At 39.1% G+C, this 16,353-nt stretch overlaps 1 protein-coding gene across 1 annotated transcript in view; it reads left to right on the top strand.

Moving 5' to 3' along the window:
• Nucleotides 1-16,353, top strand: part of CDH13 (cadherin 13) — an 840,526-nt gene that overhangs the window by 689,108 nt on the left and 135,065 nt on the right. The window contains exon 9 of the mRNA XM_036275129.1: nucleotides 5,259-5,399. Coding sequence (XP_036131022.1) covers nucleotides 5,259-5,399 — 141 coding nt within the window. The remainder of the gene's footprint in view (nucleotides 1-5,258; nucleotides 5,400-16,353) is intronic.

Genomic DNA, 16,353 nt, shown 5'->3' with positions numbered 1-16,353 from the left:
TGTAGCCTTAAGTATGCCAGACATTGAGCCTTTTGGAACATCTCTTCCCAAACTTTGCAATTTATCTACGTAACAGTCTAATTGATTTTCTACTAGGTAAGTCAATATATTTCCCATTGCAGTCATAGAGTTTTATTTACTTCAGGAGATGGGAATTGGCTGGTTCATTTTTTAAAATTATTTATAAAATTTGTTAAACTACAAGAGAGGATTAAGCCAGTGTGTCTGTTCTTTGTGCTATCATAAGCAGATAGAAGAGTCTGCTTAGTTGTGAATCTATTTTGTTGCAGTTATATGCAAACATCCCTGTCCTCAACCCTAAAATTCTTGCAGAAAGGGACCCTGTTTTCTCATCCCTCTATCCCCAGCACCCAGCACAATATTTAGACTAGATGTTCAATAACTTCCAATTAAACAAATTAATGGAAAAAAAAAACATAATAATTTTCTCGGATCCCCCAAAAAAATGTTCTTGTGGAGGGTAAAATATTAAAAGAAATAATTATGTATTCAGGAAATGATTGGCATGCTGTTAGAAGAGCCTATTGTGATGCTATAGTTGGATATGATAGTGCTTACACGTTCTTGCAGATAATTGTTCATAGCCTTAGTTGCAATATTCGTCAAGACTCTTATTGCCGCTCACAGAACATCTGATTCAAATATAATAAAGGAGAAAATCTGAACTCACAAAATCTAAGGGGCAAATCTGGCTTCAAAGATGACTACGGAAAAAGCTCTAGAGGGGTTAAAAGAACTCCATCTCTACCTCCCTGTTCTGTGTTGTCTTCTTTCTCGGGTTGATTTTGTGTGGTTTCAGATGGCCACAACCAGCTCCAAGTCCAACAGAGAGAGGACATCTTTTTCCTAAGAGTTCTAAGAGAAATGTGTTCTGGAATTGACTTTCAATCCCAGGTAGCCTCACTTGGGTTACGGGCTCATCAGATGGCCGTGGAAATGGGTGGCCCTGATTGTCCAGGCTAGAGCCACATGACTCTCCCTAGGTCAGGAATAGTATCAACCCTACCTGAACTCCACCTGTGCTGAGAGTGAGGGGTGGTGCCCAAAGGGAATTATAGCATAGATGCCAGAGGAGAGGGAATGGATGGGCACTGGGAGGGCAACACAGCACATATCCGCTCGGAGATGTCCATAGCAACCTGTACTGCCAACTGGGGAAGAGCAAATGCTGTGAGGAATTGATATCCTTGTCAGAGAGCCATCCCAGAATCACACCCGGGCCCCAGTTTGCTTCGTGGAGCGAGATTGGCTGTTCCTTAGGGACAAGCCATGCCTGAGATCATAAATTAAACATGCTGGCAGAACTGCAATGAGCATGGGTGAGATTTTTTTGAAAAGCTATATTGAAATATGAGTCAAGAGCCTTAAAATTTTCATACTCTTTGATCTAGTAATTCCATGTCTTGGAACCTATCATTCAAAAAGAAATGTCAATATATATTGACAATTTCCTGAATAAAGATGGTCATTGCAGTTATTTAGATTGTCAAAAGGCTGTGGTACGTTTACACAATGGAATACTACACAGCTGTGAAAAAGAGGGAGTGCTTACTCTTTGTGACTGAATGAATGAACCTGGAGATTCTAAGTGAAATAAACCAATCAGAGAAAGACAAATATCACATGATCTTACTTACATGTGGAATCCAATTAACAAAGCAAACTAATGAACAAAATAGAACCAGAGGCATGGATATATGGTGCAGACTGACAAATGTCAGAGGGGAGGGAGGTGGGGAGGACTGGATAAAAGAAGGTAAAGAGATTAGTCAAAGAACATGTATGTGTAGCCCACAGACACAGACAACAGTTTGGTGAAAGCCAGAAAGGGGGGCTGGGTGGAGGTGGGCGAAGGGGTATAAAATGGGGGAACATCTATAATAGTGCCAACAATAACAAATTTTTTTTAAAGACTAGAAATAACCTAAAGTCCTAATAATAAAAGAAGTTAACTATAAAGTATTCATGTGATTATATTTTATGCACATCTTCAAATAATGTCAAAAAATTATGTTGGTAAATGATATTACATGGAGAAAATGATATTAAATTTATCATGATCTCTTCAATATCAGGGAAAAATCTACATAATTTCTTATTTTTACAATTACATGCTTCCTAAAACATGCAATATATTGTTACAAAAGTAAAAAAGTCATACGAGAAATTAGAACTGACTAGTGATTAGTATATCTAAAGACACTTGGGGAAAATTTTGATGATGGTCCAATTTATTGGTTTTATTATCATCCAGCTGCAACATTTATGGCAAATCGTAAATCAAATTCAACTTGTCAATGATAAGTGGAAAGTCAGTTACATTAGGCTGATTTTCCAGATTCAGCTTGAGAACAGCTGGCATTTCAAACACCTTCACAGAGCGGTGCCAACTGAACCAGGCAGAACCAGAATTACCCAAAGCTGGGTTTGGTGTTAAATTCTATTGCACTCAGGAGTTAGAGAATTCTGTGACCTTCAATTCTGCCGGAGCTCATTTCCCAACATATATGTGTAGCCAATTATTATGTGGTATACCTTTAACTTAAACAATGTGACATGTCAATTATATGTCAATTAAGCTGGGGGGTGGGATATTGTAAGTGACCGTGTTCAAGGAGTGTATCGGCATCCCACTCATCTTCTAGAATTTAGAGTTTGGAGCCTTCCACACATTCAACAGAACCACTTTTCCTTAAGTTAGTAGCTCAGAAGCTTAGTTAAGAATCAACCAGTGTGGCTCAGTGGTTGAGCATCGACCCATGCACCAAGAGGTCGCCAGTTTGATTCCTGGTCAGAGCACATGCCCAGGTTGTGGGCCCAATCCCCAGTAGGGCCATGCAGGAGGCGGCCAATCGATGTTCTCTCTCATCAATGTTTCTATCTCTCTCCCTGTCCCTTCCTCTCTCTCTCTCTAAAATCAATAAGAAAGAAAAAAATTTTAAAGAATCAACCAATTAAAGGTACCCTGGGGAGCACACAGCTCCTACCCTTTAAAAACACTAAAATATTTTAGGGAAAGCTAGCACTGAGCTATTAAAAATTCCCATGTGAACTTTTAGCTTTAGAAGGAAAATGTAGATCCCATTGCATTTTGTTCTTTGCTTTCCATGGTATTTCTTAATTATTGGTAGGAATAAGCAAAAGTTTTGAAGCTGTTATACTGGTAGGACTTTTGCAACTCATAAGACCTTCGATAACAAAAATCCTTTAATTTTTGTTATTGAAGGTGATTCAACTTGAACTCTCTGTGCGAGTGATTAAGAAACCAGTCCAAACTGGTTTAAGCAAATAAGGAATATGAATGCCCTAATTAGCTGAAAGTCCATAGGCAAGACTTTCTTTGGGCATGGCGTGATGAAATGACTCCGGGACAATCACTGGGAAACATGACCTTTTCCTCCACCATTCAAGTCAAACTCTCTCAGTGTATTGACTTCATTCTCAGACAGACATCTGTTGCCCCACCTCTGCCGTGGCCTGAGATGGCTCATCTAACTCCTAGGCTGAATGCTTCCAGGTTCATCACACAGGGATGCTTCCTTCTCTCCTCTCTCAAGCACAGGTCCTGTGCCTGGACTAGTCATTATGCCCCTGGGTTGGCATGCATTTGTTGCCTTCTTCTAATCAGGGCTTATTCCAAAAGGAGGGTGGGAAAAGTCAATCCAGCCCAAACTACTTGGGCAGAGGATAAGCGACCAGAAGGTCCCCGAAACAAATGTGGGGTGCTGCCTTCCCAGAAGAATGGTATCCTGGTTGACCAAGACAGGCAAATCCACCACAGAAGGCAATCTAATTTAATTTAATTTATTGAATTTATTGGGGTGGAATTGGTTAATAAAATTATATAGGTTTCAGGTGTACAATTCTATAATACATCATCTGTGTATTGTATTGTGTGTTCACCATTCCAAGTCAAGTCTCCTTCATCCCCATTTATCTCGTTTTACCTTCTTCTACCTCCCAGCCCCCCTTTCCCGCTGGTAATCACCATACTGTTGTCTGTGTCTAACGGAAATAAGCTGGTCAGAGAAAGACAAGTACCCTATGATTTCACTTATACATGAAATCTAATGAACAAAATAAACTAACAAACAAAAGAGAAACAGATTCATAGATACAGAGAACAGAATGACAGTTGTCAGAGGGGAGGGGGTTTGGGGGGCTGGGTGAAAACGTTGAAGGGACTAAGGGAAGAAGAAAAAAACAGAAAGCAATTTAAATGCAGGTGTGGTTACTTAACAACCACTGCAGTTTTCTTAGTCTTGGGATCAGGACACTTGGTTCGTTGTCCTGAGTGTTTAAACATGGTAGCAAAAGGTCTGTTGAATATGCAAATGGGAAAACCTGTGGACATTGAAAGACAGTAGTATAATATTGCCTGTGTTCAAGTCATCAGATCATGGTTGGATTAAAATGCATCGTCCAACTGGAACATGACACCAAAAACTACAGGGACTAAAAGTGATGGGAAAGATGTTCAGTACAAGTGACACCAAACCTCAGTTGTAAAGCGGGAACAGCAAATGTGGTTTCGCGTGCTTGTTGGGAAGAGGAACAGTGATGATTTCTGAAGAGTACAGGAGCCCACCCATTGCTCAGGAAGTGTGAGTCCCTAAGGCTGCCATCTTGGTTGTGATCTCATTTCTGGGTCAGTCTCCTGAGGTTGCTGTGAAGTGACATTATGTGGGTATAAATATCAAACATGCAATGTACACTCAAGCCCCAGAAATGAAACATTCTGGAAAGTGTCAAGTGTCCCCTTCGATGAGAACGGAAAATAGATTCCATCCCCACTATGAATAGTGACTGGTTCGGGGGGATCCCAAAGGCTTCCTTATACACCATAGGCACAAGTATTATGAACATTAAAGAAACCTGCCCGAGCCCTGGCCAGTTTGGCTCAGCGGTTAGAGTGTTGGCCTGCAGTCCGGAGAGACCCGGGTTCGGTTTCCGCTAAGGGCACGTACTTCGGTTGCGGTTTGTCCCCGGCCCTGGTTGGTCGTGCGGGTGGCAGTCACTCGATGTGTCCCTTCACGTCGATGTTTCTCTCTCTCTCTCCCTTCCTCTCTCTCCCTCCCACTCTATCTGTACAAAAAATGGAAAAGTATCCACGGGTGAGGATTAAAAAAAAAAAAGAAACCTGCCCGAGATGGAGGGCACAGAGGCAGCTCTAGCGACATGCTTACCACCTGCTCAGGTCTCAATGCCATCTTCTCTGTTGTGTTTTTGCTTTGTAGACTCTGGAAAATCCCAAGTATGAGTTGATCATCGAAGCTCAAGATATGGTTGGACAGTTTTACGGATTACTAGGCACAGCCACGGCGACAATCCTGATCGATGACAAAAATGATCACTCACCAGAATTCACCAAGAAAGAGGTAAGCCCCTGTGGACCACCACCCTCGTGGCCACAACCATGACTGCTGATCGGTGTCCAATTCTGTGTACCCTGGCCCCTGCTGGTTCCCTGTTTGCAAAATCAAAACCCTCCCTTTTGGAGAAAACATTATGTTTTGCCAGAATACCGGTTCACATTTCTATCGTCGTTTTTTTCGTAAAGCTGAAAATGCCAGAGTATTATGAGAACAAAAGCATTGCATCTTGTTAAAGTCCATGACAAAATAACTTTCAATGCCAAAATGCCATTTCCATAGTTTTATCGGTGCCATTTAGTGCTGAGTGATGTGAGTCCCACTGTGATTTCAGCATAACAATAACTATTTTTTTCAGCAAGTATAGACTGAGAGACCAAACGGAACAGCGGCAAAAAGAGAAAACAGATTTTCTCGGCACTAGTAAGGAGGCCTAGGAGCTTGTAAATAACAACCAAGTTACCTTGTCTGGGAGAGCCATTATTTAGCTGGGGCCCCTGTGCTTTTATAATTATGGATCATGGGTGTTGTTTCACATTTATTCCAAAGGAGCCATTTGGTGGGGGATGGGCTCAGTACACAACATTACATTCTCCTTTGCTGAATTGTATCCAAACTAGGAAGACAGGTGCACCGTGCATCTGCTGGCAACGTGCTCAAATCGTGGTCTCTGCGGGTCATGGCCAGGGCCAAGGATTTGACGCCCCTCCTACTGACCAAGAGCATAGATTCAGTGATGGCAGCCCTGCCCTTCGCCAAGCCTTTCCTCTGCACCCCACAACACCACAGGCTCTTCCCCTTCCATCCACTGCCTTATTTACCTGTGCCGGGCTGATTTCATTAACCTTTTACCAATGACCAAGCTTAGTTTGAGCTCAGAGAATCCAGGTCCCTGCTCCAAGGTCCCGTGCAGAGCAAAGGACAGAAATGGGGATATGAACACAGCTCCATGTGGGTCATGCTCTGGACTTCATTGCTCTGCTGCCCTGCTGGTCCCCACCCCCCACACCCCCAGGCATTCAGAGAAAAGACCCAGGTCTGCATTTGCAGTTGCCCCCTCCCCCCTCCTCTCTCAAGAGTCTAGGGACTATTTCAGATAGCTTGGGACAGGTGGGCTCTCTCACCTTCTGGCTACCCAGTGACCTCCCACCTCAGCAGCCCTGCCTGACTCATCTAGGAGGAGGAATCCCCCGAGAAGGAAACCGCCCCCCCCGACCCCCGCAGTCTTGGGCACTCAGGATCCCAACCTCCAACAGCAAAGTTCACAGTAGCTGATAGGGCTCCATTCCCTTGCTCCCATGCAGTGTTCCTGTAACTACATACAGATTGCTCATTACCCTCATGTTTCTCAAACTGCTGTTCCAAGACATTTGTTCCACAAGTTGCATCATTGTAGGGCAGGGGCCAGGGGAGATGTCAGGGTCAAACGGATGTGGGGAACACTGAGATGAATAGTTTGAAATATGTCTTGTACTGCGGGGCTTCTGGGTAGCTTTAAAATGCTGTATGTTTCACCCTGGCCAGTTTGCTCAGTGGTTAGAGCATGGGTCCGTGGAACAATGAGTCGTAGGTTCAGTTCTGACCAAGGGTATGTACCTCAGTTGCAGTTCGACCCCAGCCCTGGTTGCAGGAGGCAGCCAATTGATGTGTCTCTTTCACATCAATGTTTCTCTCTGTCTCTCTCTCTCTCACACTCACTCCCACTCTATCTGATAATAAATGGAAAAATATCCTTGGGTAAGGAATAAAAATAAAAAAGTAAAATGCTGTATGTTTCTCTAAGAGGGGTAGGGTAGATATGGTCTGTAGAGATTGATCATTACCCTCATGTTTCTCAGACTTATTTGGCCTGGAAATAATTTTTCCTGGACCACCTCATCCTATCTCATGAAGCTAATGGCCCATAGAATATTCACTGGGGATATTGGTTTATCTGCAGAATTTCTGGTGAACCTATTGCAAAAAAAAAAAAAAAAGAATTCAAAGCACATTGTACTTTTTGATATAGACATAGTAATGAAAATAGAAATTGGGTAATACCTATCTAAAATAAGAAAGCCTGTCAAAGTTATGAGGGGAGTGAGATTAATTATTTATTTCAATGAGGCTCCTATTACTCAGATGGGAAAAGTATGTGCCTAGTCATGAACTAAATATTGTGAGAAATTATTTTTGATTGTTTTTGTTAATACCACTGAATTCAAGGGAAAAAAATAACATAGTCTTAATGTAAAGTTAAAGGTCCTGAATAGCATAATGAAAATATATTCTTCACCTATGGATATTGACAAAAGCATAAAAATTCTTTTCAAATGAACGTTGAGCAGAGAGCTTCAGATTCTCTCAGGGCAGAGCTGGTGTTCAACTCATACAAAGAGATAAGTACTAAGGCCCTGGCCGGGTAGCTCAATTGGTTAGAGCCCCATCGTCCCAATATTCTAAGGTTGCAGGTTCGATCTCCAGTCAGGGCACACACAAGAAGCAACCGATGAATGCATAAATAAGTGAAACAGCAAATCAATGTTTCCTTCTTTCTTTCTAAAAATATGTTGTTGTTTTTTTTAAAGAGATATAAATAATAAAATGAGATGGATCAGTAGCTAGCCAGAGCATCAAATGCTCTCGCTCTCGCTCTCTCTCTTAGGTATCATGTGTCCCAAAGCAGTCTTTGTCCAATGTTGGATAAAGGGAATGTACAGTTCAATTTTCCAACATGTCCCTGGAGGCTGGTGTTTGTTGCTGAGGAATGATCCATGCATTTTGGATGCATGAGAATTGCTAGAGGCAGTATAACAGAGACGTGAAGGGGGCGTTCCGGGAACAGAGCTGGATCTGAGTCCAGCTGACCAGACTCGGGACACGCGTGTGTGCACTAGGGACATTCTCATTAGGTTCTTGTGAGTGTTAAATGAACTGACGATGAAAGGCACTTAGTGCTGGTCACCTCATGCTCTCTTGAGTATTGGGGATGAGGGTAGAAGTGATAAGAATGGCGGTCATTCAGAAGGTGGTATCCAAGACAGCAGGGATGAGGACAGGGGGATAATAAAGGAAGTGATGAAGAAGATGGTGATTAAAAAAATAAAATAAAAAGGTGGTGTTGAAAAAGACAGTGATAGCGAGATGATGATATGATGATGACAATGTTTCTAAAATTTAAGAGGCCAACTGACATTCTTATCCAAGGGGCCATCTCCCCTACATGTCGAAAGTTAAGTTTTTCCTTGAATGTAATCTGTGAACCCACTCAAACCCTTCAAAAGACATGGTTAGGACCCTAGAGTTCTAAGGGAGAAGGAATTCTGGAGGAGCGATGGCAGAATCTGCAAAATGCATCACTAGGAATGAAAGCAAAAATAAGGCCAAGAGAAACCTGTTCGAGGGAGAAGGAGAACTGATGAGAACTCAGACCAAATGCAGTGGTCCCTGGGGTGTGGGAGAGTGTAATAGAAACAGAGAAGACATATGGAGCTTGTGATCTTGACGTTAAAATAATGTTTAGAGCTGAAGGTCAAGGTGCAGGCATTCGAGAATGGAAATGGTGGTCATTTGGGGTTGAGGGTGTCAAGAAAGCTGTGCATGAAGATGTTGTCTTATCTAAGTTTCTACGCATGTTAGGACATTTCTAAAGAAATTTATAAGAATATATGGTTGTTGTCTTTTCTCTAAATTCTATTTGACATGCTCTTCCATCTCCAGAGAAATGCATTTTTTAATCTGTGTCCAAGATCGGTTTAAAAGAGAAGTTATGGTTGCCCTTAAATAATAGATTCTGAAAATAACTCTGTTAAATGAGATAAAGGAAGAGTTTCTCTTATGTAAATGTCTGTTAGTAAACAGTTCCAGGCCAATAAGGTGACAGCATGACATTGAGTTTCCCAGATTCCTTTTATCTTTGTTGTCCACCTTCACCAAGGCTACCTCATGGTACAAGAGGGTTGCTACAGCACCAGACATCATGTCCATATAGCAGGAAGAATGAAGCAAAAAATTAGAAGGGCAAAGGAAAACCTGCCACCTACATAAATGTCATTTTAAAAGCTTCCCCTGAAACTCAAATGACTTCTGCTAGCATCTCCTTGGCCTCTCTTATCTGTAAGGGAGACTGAGAAATAATTCCATTTATCATTAGTTGGCATGTTACAGCCCTTGATAATATAGGGGTTGTTAGTAAGGAAAGAGATATTTTAAAGGTTATTTTCAAACATAAATTCTTAATGCAAAGTACACTCAATTGTTGTTCCCCTTGTGTTTCTTTAAACTGACTGTAAGCTTGCTGAGAAGCAGGGCCCACATCTCTATTTATTCTCTGTTGCATTCCCAGTTGGCAATCAAAAATTTAGTATTTTCTGAATGCTTCCTGAAGAACATTTTAACTTGGAAACTGTGTCACTGGGTATGATGAACCAAGGTTATACTTACAATTGCCACTGATATGTGGAAATCAATTTTTAGTCATTGACTTTCCAAAAAAAAATAGTGTTTAACAAGTGGATTTAACTGTTAGTTTTTACTTTTCTAGATTAGATATTTTGAAATGATTTTAGGAAATCTAGTTAAACTCTCCAAACCCAGAGTTTGAATTATAGCTGAGAATCTCAGTCTCATTTAAAGTAAGGTAACTTGTCCATTTCTTTCTCTATAGTTTAAACACGCGCGCACACACACACACACACACACACAAACAATTGCCTGGCTGGTGTGGCTCAGTGGTTGAGCATTGACCCATGCACCAAAAGGTTGCCAGTTAGATTCCTGGTAAGGACACATGCCCAGGTTGTGGGCCAAAACCCCAGTAGGGGGCATGCAGGAGGCAGCCAATCTATATTCTCTCTGATCAATGTTTCTATGTCTCTCTCGCTCTCCCTTCCTCTCTCTCTAAAATCAGTAAGAAAACAACAACAACAAAACACTTCGGGCCCTGGTCAGTGTAGCTCAGTTGATTAGGCATCATCCAATGCTCCAAAAGGTTGCTGGTTCCATTCCCAGTCAAGGCATATGGCTGGGTTGTGAGCTAGATCTCTGGTGGAGGGGCATGCAGGAGGCAGCCAATTAATGTTTCACTCTTACATCAATGTTTCTCTCTCCTTCTCCCTTCCTCTCTCTCTAAAACAAAAATCAACAACAAAAAAAAGATATTGAATTTTTCTTGATGTATTCAATCAATTGATTTTTCGGATTTTACCTTAAAATGGCAACCAGTCATTTAGACTTAATTATTTAGGATTTTTTTCTTTTTGCCCTTTGACGAATTCTTTCTAAGGTAAAAGTTTCAGTGTTTGAGCTATAACATTATAGTATCTATAATAAAAATGGCATAAAGCGTTAAAGGTCTGGTCCTCCAGCTGAAAGATGAGAGGTGAATGGGTAAATGCTCCCGTTTTTATAAAGGGATCAAGGTCACTGGCACCTGCTGGAAGCCACAAGCTGAAACTGAGCCACTGGCTGACCCTCGTGCCAGGTTACAGGTGGGTGCTGGGGTCCCGTCTCCAGTGCCTCAAAGCCTGGGCCAGGTCTTCAAGAACTTCATGCCTCATGAATCTTATTTTTCTTTGGACTATTAGCTTTTATAATAAAAATATTCTATTAATTAACTGCCTAATTCACCCTGTAATTCTTTTCCTCTTACATGTCTGACTGCAAACTCTATGGTCTCATCTCTATATAAAAATTACGGAACACCATTTTCTATGAAAAAGAACAAAACGTCTGCTCTTTTCCCAGCAGTTGGATAGAAATGTGCTCTTTATTACTGAGAGTCTGGAAACTATTTTTTTTTCACCTTCCCAACACAATTCATTATTGAAAAACATGTAAAATTTTTAAATTGTTGTTAAATTTGAGAAAAATCACTATCAGGTTTATATTATATATATAATACAATTTCAAATATTCTTGTTAAAGACTAATCTTGAAATTGATGACACTTGTTAACCATGACACTCACATCCTTGTGTTGAGGCATATTAAGAGTTTTCTATTATCTTTATTGGTGTCAGTATGACAGGACAAATTGAGAGAAATTTAAATCTTTACCAATATGCTTATTATGATTCACTTCTCTTCATTAGTAGTTTTATCAAACAATCAAGGAGCTATTTTATTTCTTGTGTTAGAAATGTTTCTTTACTCTTGATGAATTATCTGACACAGAATGAGGTCAGGATTACATGTATTTATTTCATTCCTTAACTATCACTTTTGCTTCATGTTGCAATAATATTTCAAGAATAGCTTTATTGAGATATAATTCACATACCATAAAGTTCAAACTTTAAAATATATAATTCATGCATTTAAAAAAAATCTTTTAGTAAAATAAAATATACAATTCATTGGCAATTAGTATATTCACAGAACTGTGCAACAATCATTACTGTCTCATGTCAGAACATTTCATCACTCTAAAAGAACCCCCATGCTCATTAGCAGTCACTCTTCACCCCCTATCCCCACAACCCCTAGCAACCACTAATCTTTTTTGCATTCAAGAGAACTTGCTTATTCTGGACATTTCATAAAAATGGGATCATGCAATATGTGACTTTTTGTGACTGGCTTCTTTAACTTAGCATAACATTTTTAAGTTTCCTTAATGTTGAAGCATGTATCAGAACTTCATTTTTTATGACTGAATACTACATCATATGGATATACCACAATTCATTTATTCATTCATCCATTGTTGGACATTTGGGCTGTTTCAACTTTTTGGCTATTGTGAATATTGCTGCAATGAACACTCATGTACAATCCATTAAGATTTTATCTGAATTTTCTCAATTCTTTAATAGTTACCATGAAAAAGTTACCAATAACATTGCTCCAAATTAGGAGTCTATAATTTCTCCTTTTTTTATTGAAACATTTCAAAATGTCTTTCTAAATTTTTTCAATTACTATGGCTCATTCAAGATTTACTGACTTCTTTTTAATAAACATAGAACTTCCATACCAAAAAAAAGTACACAAATACTAAGTGATTTTATTCTCAAGTCCAACATGAAACTCAAATCAAGAAATAGAACTTGATCAACTGTTCAAAAGCTCCCGAAAGACCCTCCCAGCCACTATTGCCTAGAAGTATATTGTCTAATTTCACATATTTGAGGCTTTCCTTCTTACTTTCTTGTAACTGATATTCAGCTTAATTTCACAGTAATTATAATAATTTGATATTTATTAAGACTTACTGTACAACCTAGCATGTGATAAAATTTGATAAATGGTCTATGTTCACTTAAAAATAATGTGAACTCAACCGTTTAATATTCTTTGTTCAAATCTTCTATATATTTTTATAATTTTATTCTATCAGTTACTAAGAGTGGATATGATATCAATTATTATAGACATATCTATTTCTCTGGTTATATCAAGTTTTTCTTTGAATTTTTAAAGCTGTGTTATTAAACACATACAAATTTAAATTTGTTATGTTTTCCTAATGCATTGACCATTTGTTATTATAAAATTTACTTCTCTATCTCTGAAAATGCTTTTTGCTTTAACATTTACCTCATCTGGTGCTAGAATACCTACCCTAGCTATTTCTTAGTTACTGTCATCATGGTATATTTCTTTCCATCCTTTCTTCTCTCTATTTCTCTGTAATCTTATATTTAGAATATATCTCTTATAAGCAGCATATATTTGGGTCTTTCTTTTTTAAAATTAATACTGATAAGTCTAGTCTTCTCTCTTGGATTACTTTGCTCATTTAAATTTAATGCAGATACCAAATATTTGGGTTTAAATCTATGAATTCTAATATTTATTTTCTGTTGGTTACACTTTTTAAATTTTTCTCTTAATTTATTACCTCTTTCTCAATTATTTTTATCATATCACATTCTTCCCTAATAACTTGTTACACTTTATTTCATATTCTTATAGTAGTTTATGAGAAATACATCCTTGACTTATGAAATATAAGATAAATTAGCATTTTTTACCACTTTATGGATACTGCAAAGATCTTAGAACAGTTTAACTCACTTTATCCCCTGCTTGTCTTTTGATATATTGTTGTCAGATGTTTTAATTCTCCATATATTTTAACTTTCACAAAAATATTATTTAATAAATATTTATATTTGCTCATTTATATATACTCTTTATATTGTTATTTATTCCTTTATGTTTCTGTGCTGCCATGTAGGACAATTGTCCTTCTGATTTTTAAAAAATCCTTTTTATTTTAAAAATAATACAGGTGTGTTGGCAATGAATTCTTTCCTTTCTTGTTTTTCTGAAAATGTCTTGGTTGCTTGAGTTTTTGAGCTATATTTTCACTAGATGCAGTATCTCAGTTGACAGTTATTTTCTCGCAACTCTTTCAAGATGCCATTTCATTGACTTCTGCCATCTATTAATGTTTATTGAAAGGTCAGCTGTCAGTATTACTTTCTTCTTCATTGAAAGAGATGGGGCTCTTTTCTCTGGCTGCTTTTGATAACATTCATTTGTCTTTATTTTGCAACACTTTTACTATGGCATGCTGAGGTATGGTTTAATTTGTGTTTATCATACTTGTTCCTTACACATCTCAGTTCATAAGCTACCTTTCAAATATGTCTTCGCCCTGGCCAGTTTGGCTCAGCGGTTAGAGCGTCGGCCTGCGGTCCAGAGAGACCTGGGTTCGGTTCCCGCTAAGGGCACGTACTTCGGTTGCAGTTTGTCCCTGGCCCTGGTTGGTCGTGCAGGTGGCAGCCACTCAATGTGTCCCTTCACGTCGATGTTTCTCTCTCTCTCCCTTCCTCTCTCTCCCTCCCATTCTATCTGTACAAAAAATGGAAAACTATCCTCGGGTGAGGATAAAAAAAAAAAAAAAAAAGAATATCCAAATATGTCTTCTGACCCATTTTCTCTCCTTCTTAGACTCTATGATATATATGTTACGTTTCTGTCTGTTGCTCTTCTTTCCAGTTCACCAATCCTCTTTTCTACCATGTCTAATCTACTATTATACCCATCTATTGATTTCTTAATTTTACTTATTATATTTTAAATATAATTTTTATTTATTTATTTATAGATTGAAATTCTCTGCTAAGAATTTCATAGGTAAAACTTCATTTTACCTATGTTTAACATTTTACTCAGAGTTATTTTCAATTTAATGTCTGATAACTTCAATATCTAGAACACTTCTAAGTCTATATGCTCTTTTTAACATTTTTCTCTTGGAATTTGGTCATTTGTTGTAGTCCTGGCATATCTACAAAATTTTTTAATTTAATTATGAGCAACATATAAGAAAAAAATTTAGAGATAATTTGGGGCTCTGGCTGATCTTATATTTCTCCAAAAGGACTTACTTTTGCTTTCTGTAAACCAGTAAGAGTAGAAAAAGATGACTTTAAATCCGTCTAGGATTGACTTAGTTCATAGTTGGGTTTCAGTCTGTTATGAGGTCTAATCTACTTACCCCGATTTCCCTACCCCTCAGGTACAGCCCGTCTGGGGCCCTCACTGAGAGTGTGTTGTGGTTACAAGGACGGGAACACTTTCGAGACCCTGGATTTTAGTTGTTGTCTTCTCAGCCCCATGAGATTCCTGAAAGCTCTGCTCAGCTTGTTGGTCTCTGAACCAGGACCTTCGGCTCAGATTCTAAGCCTCTTGTCTCTGTGCTCTTACAAGTTAGAAAATGAATTAAGGGTAAAAGTATCATAAGATTATCGGCTTCACGCCAGTGAATGTCCCATCTCGGCAGCATCCAGTTTGGCTCAGCGGTTGAGCGTCGGCCTATGGACTGGAGAGTCCTGGGTTTGGTTCCTGCTAGGGGCACGTACCACACACAAAAAAAAATATGCAGTGAAGCCCAGTCGATGTGGCTCAGTGGTTGAGCGTTGACCCATGCACCAGGAGGTCGCCAGTTCAATACCCAGTCAGGGCACGTGCCCAGGTTGTGGGCCCTATCCCGAGTGGGGGGCATGCAGGAGGCGGCCAATTGATGTTCTCTCTCATCGATGTTTCTCTCTCTCCCTCTCCGTTGCTCTCTCTCTAAAATCAATAAAGAAAAAAAATATGGAGTGAAGAAATATAATCAAAGTATTTGACAGTGCCCACCCACTATCATACCATTTGCTTCAAAATCAACTCATTTGCATAAAAAATGTTCAAGTATTTTGTGTCTCCTCCTTGACATTGACAATTAAGTGACTCTAACTCCAAGGGAGTCGAACTACATAATCAGAGGCAAGTGTTGCTCTCTGATTCCCTCGTTCTTGAGTTGACCTGAATATATGGAATTTTCATAATTCTTTTGAATCTTTTCATTTGTTTCTGGTAGTTTGATGTTTCCAAGTATGAATAGAACATGTATCTTTGTGTGCATTCTTTTACCAAAAGTCCAGCTAAAGTGAATATATTTATCCACTCTTCTTCATGCAATATATTTGAGTCCTTTAAATGAAACTATGCTATAGCAGTTTATATCCCTTAGGAGAGCCCTTCAAATTCAGATGTGCCCATGTCTAAACACTCACCACATAATTACGCATTCTGCTTGTTCAATGGAGATTAATCCAGAAAGCCAACCGCATATATCTTAGAAGATCGAACCCATTTCAATTATCTGACTCAAATGACTTTTCTGGAAGGTGGAGTCCAAGACATTTTAACCAGATAAATCTTTAAAGATGATTAAATGTTATTCCAAATAGTCTGGACTCCTTTTCCCCCATGAAGCTTTTTATAGCCATAATGGTGAAATACGTGAGACTTTTTTTTCTGTGATGCTGTAAAATCACATATCTGACAGTTTTCTCTTTGGCTGAAGTTTTAAATGAAACCAAACGCGCTTTGGGGATCTTTATCCCATGTGTTGTGCAGTGCGATGAGGGAAAACAAATATGTAAAGAAATAAGAATATTCGGAGAGAACAGAAAAGTGTCATTTCAGTGCCCAGGTACCACCAGTTTCCAGCTGTGCAAACAGTAACATCGTTCACAATTAC

Source organism: Molossus molossus, unplaced genomic scaffold (genome assembly GCF_014108415.1).
Source record: "Molossus molossus isolate mMolMol1 unplaced genomic scaffold, mMolMol1.p scaffold_m16_p_21, whole genome shotgun sequence".
Classification (NCBI taxonomy): domain Eukaryota; kingdom Metazoa; phylum Chordata; class Mammalia; order Chiroptera; family Molossidae; genus Molossus; species Molossus molossus.
Note: the sequence above shows the minus strand (reverse complement) of the source record. Positions and strands in the feature narration are given on the sequence as shown.